The 7,342-nt window shown below is 42.7% G+C and overlaps 1 protein-coding gene across 1 annotated transcript; it reads right to left on the reverse strand.

Moving 5' to 3' along the window:
• Nucleotides 1-1,052: 1,052 nt before the first annotated feature.
• LOC108687428 lies at nt 1,053-4,526 on the reverse strand. The gene has a single exon (XM_018193180.1). It carries the CDS (start codon nt 4,524-4,526, stop codon nt 1,053-1,055), a length of 3,474 nt encoding a protein of 1,157 aa, XP_018048669.1.
• Nucleotides 4,527-7,342: the final 2,816 nt, after the last annotated feature.

Genomic DNA, 7,342 nt, shown 5'->3' on the forward strand with positions numbered 1-7,342 from the left:
ACATACATATATTTATATAAAATATTGACTAGAGCAGTCGCGAAAGGAAAAGTCGATAAGTAAATGAATTTAATATTGATCGAATGATCGCACTCGGTCTTACGCGCGATTTTTTTCTTTTTTGGTTGACTTGAGCAGAAGCAAAATCAATTGAAGCAAGAAAAACGGACGAAATAAAATGCAAAACGAAGAGAGTGAAGGTTTCCCGATGTCGAAGAGCCTATCGCGTTTAAAATAGGAACTTTGTCGATCACCCGTTTTTTAATTCCCTCGTATTTTAATTAATTATGATTAAGTATTTACAAGAATATATAACGAGGATGTTCCCTATACTTAGAACAATAATAACAATCTCGACTCGTTATTTTTCTGAAAAGTCTTCTCTTTCGAAGGAAATCTTTTCGGTCTGCTAAATTCGTTATCCTCGAAAACCATTTCGAAATAAAGTACGTGTAAACGTATTCTTATTCCGCGTTGCTTCAGGACGATCTCTCGTATTATGAGTCGATGACGTGCCACCAAAAAACGAACAATCTCGTGTGGCAACGAGCTGTTTGACACGAAATTCTGTCAAATGGGATTATTTTCTTACAAAGATAATATTGCACAATAAAGAATGGATCTTGAAGCAATTAACGTCTAAGAAAATTATTTAAAAAAATTTCTATTTATCTTTGTTTTCTCAGACACTGAATGGCTTTAAAATCATTTTTTATACGATGCAAAGTTAGCTTTGGAGGAGAAGAATAATCTCATCTGCCCGGTCATTATGTTTATTTGATTATTTTTACTTTATTTCGCAACTTATTAATTCGCAACATCGAAGGACTTACTTAATACTTCGATAATAGGAAAACCTGCAAAAATCGCTAAAGATACGTAAAAATTAATGGAACATCAAAATATTATAGTGCAAATAACACTTGCCGTCTGGCTGCTCGTCTTACATGATAAATAGGAACCGATACCACGTGCTCAGATCGCAGATACAGATGCTGCCACTCGCATTCTTCCAAGATGCTTACGCGAAGTAACACGATCGCGATTTAAACTCAGGCGGGGGTGAGAGTGAAGGAGGCGGTTAGGGAGTTGCTGATTCTGGACTTGACCGGCAAGTAGACCAGAGCCGGCGCGAATTTCTTCGCCGAGCTAGACTCGGCGCCCACCTGCATCAGATCCTGCTCCTCGATCAGGAACGGTTGCATAATGGTCTTGTCGGGGTTTGAGTTCATATCCTGCGGCATCGCGTAACAGGCTGGCATCTTCTGCTTGTTCGCTACGTCTTTCAGGGTCTTGCTGAGCTCGGCAATCACGCTTTCCGTCGGATCGCCTATCGCCTTGTGATCTTTCCGCACGTGCTTCTTGATGCGATTCAGATTTGTCGTCGCATAACCGCATTGGGCGCATTTATACACACCCTGAGGAGTCACTTTTACTGTAGTTTCGTCCTGCCGCTGGTTTTTGGTGGGCTCGGGGATATTCCGATCGGTGTGTGGATTGCATCCCACACGATCGTCTTTTGTATCCTGATCAGTTCTATTCTTGGTATCGCTCGTCTTGATATCAATGTCTGATCTAAGATTATTCATGAGAGGATGTGGAAATTGCGATAACAGAGAAGGAAATTGATGCTTGGCAAGCAGATGCTGATGAAGCAGTTCCGGTTGATGAAAATCGTGCGAGCAGATCGGACATTGTAATGAGGAGATCGCTCGATCTCCTTCGAGATTTTCCTGTGTATTCACGTGGGATCGCTCGTGAAGAAACAGAAAGGGTAATACAGGGGTTGAAAAGTTGCAGTAGCCGCAGCGATAATTCTTTAATTGAGACTCCTCAGATGAGGAACCGAAAAGATTTGACAGCATTTGATTTCCCAGACTTGTGTAATCGACAGGTTTGATTTGTTGAGTAACCTCGAAACCATTGGGAATTTTCAGGTTTGGTGTTTGTTGCGTATTCTTCGACGAAACAACACTTCTGCCACAGGTTCTGGACGTCACTTGATACTGTTGTTCCAATTCGCGCCATTTGTCGATCCCCGCTTTGCCGTGATCGCCCATTAAGTGCGCCTTCAGCCACTTGATGCTGCGGAACCTCCGACTGCAAATTGGACATACCTCGGTGAAATGAATGAAATATCTATGACTAAGATCGCCCAATTGTTCCGGTTTCAGTGCCGAGTCCTCGGCACTAGGAACATCATAAGATTCCTGTTTGTTGTTCGACGCTGATGACGACGTGTTATCGTCGATGATTCCATGAGTATTATGCTTGTGAACTCGCAGAAAGTATTTGCTGCAAAGCTCCTTGTTGCAAATGTTGCAGATGACGCCGCCAATCTGTGCGCCGTTTTCGATCTCGATGCCGTGCATCCGCTGCATATGCGTCTTCATGAAATACTTATTGCACAGCTCCTTGTTGCATATCTCGCAATAGCTCGATGTAGGAGTTAGTGACGTTACCTTTTTATCTGTCATCGTTGTTGCTTGACCGCTTGGAGTCTGACTAGTCGGTGTCGAACTAGCGGAAGAGGCAATTACTGTTGGCGGCAGTGCTGGCAGAGAAATAGCACTGGATACGATGGGCTGATGTTCCTCGTTAATATGTCTCCTTAATGCATCTTGACTAGGGTAATCCTTCTCGCAGAGAGTACAGAGAATAGTCGAAATGACTATTGGTGACTTTTGCGGCGATAATGAGGGTTCATCACCGGTGATACCGTGTTCGGTCGCCATGTGAACGCGTAAGGCTGACCTCGAATCACATTCTCTGCTGCAGGCAGCGCAGGATAATCCCTTACCAGAATCTAGACCATTCAGCTGCATGATCATCGTCTGCAGCTTCTGAAGGTCTTCTGAGATCGAATCGTTACGCTGATCAGAGCCGTCTAAGTCGTATTCTTGTTTCGGCGAGCCGCTTTCCTCGCCCTCGTGCATCTTCCTGCAATGCGCCTGATACAGATCGATCGTCTGAAAACGAATAGTGCAGGGTTTACACTCGTATTCCTCGCTGCCGCGGTCATTAGACTCCGCACTCGTAGCAGCTTCAGACACGATCAAGTTCAATGGACTGGTTTGCACCTGGTGCCAGGTGTTGACAGTAGTGCCGGAACTACCGGGCGATCGCTCGCTGTCCTGCACGACAACACCATGCCGTTTCATCTTGTGCGTGCGTAGGAAATACTTATTGCAATACTCCTTGCAGCAGATTTCGCAAAATGCCTCGGGATTTATGACGCCAAGTCGGCGCAGAAGATCAGCGCTGAAACCAGAATCACGTGCTTGTTGGATGGACTGGGGCGAGAGATGTCTGGGGGCCGGCATAAAGGTTGCATCTTCTTGCTCGATGCCGTACGATTCCTGCTTCAAGAGCGCTTCTATACCGCTGGGACTGTCGTGCGACGTCATTCGATCCTCCTCGCTCTGCGACTGCATAGAGATCTGTTGGCCATCTGACTGCTGATCCACAGGTGATTCGTTGTGCGTTTTTTGCTTGTGCTTCTTCATAGAATCCTCGTTGCGGAAACGTTTTTGTGGCGGAGTCGCCGGCGGCTCCAATTTCACGCTCGCGTTACTCGCATGGAAGTTCACGGCACTGAATACGCTGCCGCCAGCGACATTGATGGAGTCTATAGCCATTGGCGCTGGCGAGTCAACGTAGATTCCATGCTTGTTGGCTTTGTGCGTCTTTAGAAAATACTTGTTGCAAAACTCCTTGTTGCACATATCGCAATACGCGTCCGGATTAAAGATCTTGACCGGTACAGGGCCGAGGGAGGATCTAGGGAGTTGAGGATCGGTCAGGGGAAAATTTGGCAGAGGTAGATACTGCGCGAGGGTGCCCGGAAAACTCGAGAGAGCCTGTAAATGATTCGTCATCGTGACGATTTGATTGACCGGACCGCTCGACCACGAGTCATCGCTCTGTGACTGCATCTGTGTCTGCGATTGCACGTGCTGCTGGCTGCCGGACGCCAACCACGTGGTTGCGAAGTTCTTAACGCTTAAGAGACTAACGGGACTCTCATTAGTTGGATCCAGCTGCTGCGCCGGCTCTACCTTGATGGTGACAGCTGACGTCGCCTGATTTGCGTCACCGTGCTCGCCGTCCACGTGGACATTGAGCGTCTCGTCGCTGTCGAAGAGCCGACCGCAGTGCTGACAGCGGAACTCGTTGTTTAGATTCTCGTCTTTCGACGATGGCGAGTGATGGTGATGGTGGTGGTGGTGGTGTTGGTGGTGGTGATGGTCGTTGCTCAGCAACGGCGATCGCGACGACGGCTTACCTTTGACGTCTTCGTTTTCGCGCTCGTCCTCGCGCGCATCCTCGTGCACGCCCGCAAGACCAGACGAAACTCTTACCGGCGTGGTCTGCTTTCGACGCTTCTTGGGCCCAGTGTCGGTGGAATCGCCGCGAACGCGCTTCCAAACGTCGCGCTCGCCGCAGCTCGAACCGTCGCTGTCCAGTTCCGTCGTCTCCACCGCTGCCGTCGTCGTGGGGTCTTGCGACGATGTCATATTCGACATCTCGGTAGATCTCACGCGAGTGCCAGCCCGTACTCCCTTAGACGTTGCCCGTCTGGCAAGGAACAAACAAATTTCCCGTGTTTAAAAAGTTATTAAAAACGATCTAGTATTTGATAAAGTTTTTGTAAAAAAGAAAATTATAAAATAATTCTCCATAAAGCTTATCTGTTGCCACATTTCTTAATACAAAAACACATTTCGTAATAAATTAATAAACATATATTTAAACGTATATTGTGTATTTAGATTTAATTGTAAATTAAAGATAGATCCATGTAATTTTTACTATATCTTGAATTTTGTTACTAAAAATTTTGTAGAAAATTGTCATGTATTTATATAATATCTTCTTGATACGTGAGAATTGCGAAGTTTAAAATTCATATCTATCCCTTTATAAAAAACTTTATAGATTATTTATTACGAGTATAATATTTTCTAATGAAATAATTAAGTCATATAAGAGTATTGTAGCAAAAGTTATATTAGAACATCGTAGGAAAAATGATTTTTCGCATAAATACAAATTTCGAATATCTCGTGAGCGCAGAAAATGGCGAATGCTCGTTGAAGGCGACACTAATTCGGCAGGCGGATTATAATGATTTCGCTCGACCGATCTAGAGGAAAAGAGGGAGTTGGGGTCGGTTAACGAACACTTCGTGTAGGAAGACGCACGCGAAACTTGACGAACGAGACACAGTGAACGAAACACCCTCGCTCGCGTACGATGGACATGCGGTCTCGAAAAAGGGAGACGCGGAATATCGGACGGGAGAGGGAAACAGGGTGGACACCCTCTCATGACTCATATTATACGTCCACCCCCCCATGTTCAGGGAATTCGGAGGATAGTACGAATATGCATTTCAGAAAGCGCGGCATAATTACTAATTCAGGATGACAGTCTTATATCGCGAATATAATGTAAGTAGACGATATAACGGTCAATGAACTCTGAACGATATTCATTGTGTCCGGCTGTGCGTGATATGCGCGTGAGAAAGATCGCGTGAGCTATGCGTGCATAAGTTCGAAAACATTTCAATGCAATAATTCTTATGCTTAGGCTCCATGTTATCGCGACCATCAATGTCGCATAGGAAATGAAAATTGCTGTAGAAGTTTGTCGACTATCTTCTGCAATCCATTCGTATATATGCTTGTTATAAACGAAATGCTTGTTACAAATATATAGAACATAATAGTTAATTAAATTTAATTAAATTAAATCTTTTTTATAACAAGATTTAATTTATTAATTAAACCTCTGGAAACAGGAATTTTAACTCTTTCATCAGCAAGCAGGGAGGGTTGAGAAACAGCAAATTTTTTATTTCCGGATTATATAAAATCTGAAAAAAAGTTTATTATTATTCTTATCAAAGTTTTAACGAGTTTTTACCACCATAAAAGTCAAATTGTATTTTATTTATTCTTTATTAGTTTAAATTTTATCTACCAAAATTTATAATCAAAATATCGATGATGCCTTTAAATTATCGGATGCCTCCAATTATTGGCGGAGAGTTAATTAATTATTACGTTCTAGATATTTATTTTATATGTAATAATATGTAATAATATGTAATAATATGTAATAATTTGATTTAATTAAATTAATATATATTAATTAGAATAATTATATTAATTCAAGTTCATGTGATAAAATGTATCTAAATGTCTGCAAATGTTTACGTGAAAATAATTGTTTGAATAGTCTTTACTTTTAATTTCCGAAATGTTAAAATTATGATAAAAATTGTAATCAACATTTTGTAAAATTCTCACCCGCAGGATACAAAGATCCTCGTGCTTCAAACGTCTTCGTTTCATGACCGATGAACTCTGGAGATCGCTCCCGTGTTGAAACGTAACACTTTGAGTATTGTACGTTGTCGTTGTCATGAGTCACGCATTTCCCGCGAAAATTTCGCGACACTTTGCAAAACTTGAAACAGAGCACAGTCCGCGATAGGATAATCGCCTCGCCTTCTGGCCGAAATGCTGTTATTGACACGTGGCGTCACCGAGGGTGAGTGAACTGCGTGGACCTTGGACGTTGTTGGTCAGCCTCACCCTCTCCAGCGGAGATATTTCCATTTTCGCCGTCGCCGGACTCTCCCTTTCGCGAAAACGAGAAGATTGAAGTCCTTCAAAATTTCCTCATTCAATATCGATCTTCATCGGATCGATGAGTTTGTGAAGAGAGACGCGAAATCCGTGGTAGAGCGAAGCTGACTGCAAGATAACGTTAAGACGCGATAGCACAAAGAGTGAATTTGGAGGAAATGTAAATTGACAGTTTGAAGTGTGGTTTTTAATCGAAAGAGCTCAAGTATATTCGCGTGCCTTTGATCTCCTCGGCAGCTTTGGAAATTCTGCCACGTTATTGTTAGCTATAGGTACGATTGCCTATGAAGGGTCTATCACGCCGTTTTTGTGTCCCTACCACCTTCGGAGACCGCGATACAAATCTCCCCACCATCGCTCCGTCATCCCTGATTTTGTTGCATTCTGCGAGTGAATAATTTCTCGATTTATCTGAGCGCGACGAGAACGCGTTCGCGTGGAAATATGTAATATTTTAAGGAAAATTTAACATTGTACCATTTTTATATGCGATTTATCTTCATGTCTTTCGGCATTATTAAATAATATTTCGCATTTATATCTTGATATATACAAAATAAGCAAATAATATTAATATTTTTATCATCGGGCGAGATGCCTAACAATAATTTTTTAATTTTATATAATTAGTTATGCTTTTGAAACATGTGCTGATTATTATTCAATCTTGAAATAAGTTTTGT

This window comes from Atta colombica, unplaced genomic scaffold (genome assembly GCF_001594045.1).
Source record: "Atta colombica isolate Treedump-2 unplaced genomic scaffold, Acol1.0 scaffold207, whole genome shotgun sequence".
Classification (NCBI taxonomy): Eukaryota; Metazoa; Arthropoda; class Insecta; order Hymenoptera; family Formicidae; genus Atta; species Atta colombica.

Bases quoted from the DNA above. Each gene is read 5' to 3' on its own strand.
- LOC108687428 (XM_018193180.1), bottom strand. From the start codon at position 4,526: ATGTCGAATATGACATCGTCGCAAGACCCCACGACGACGGCAGCGGTG.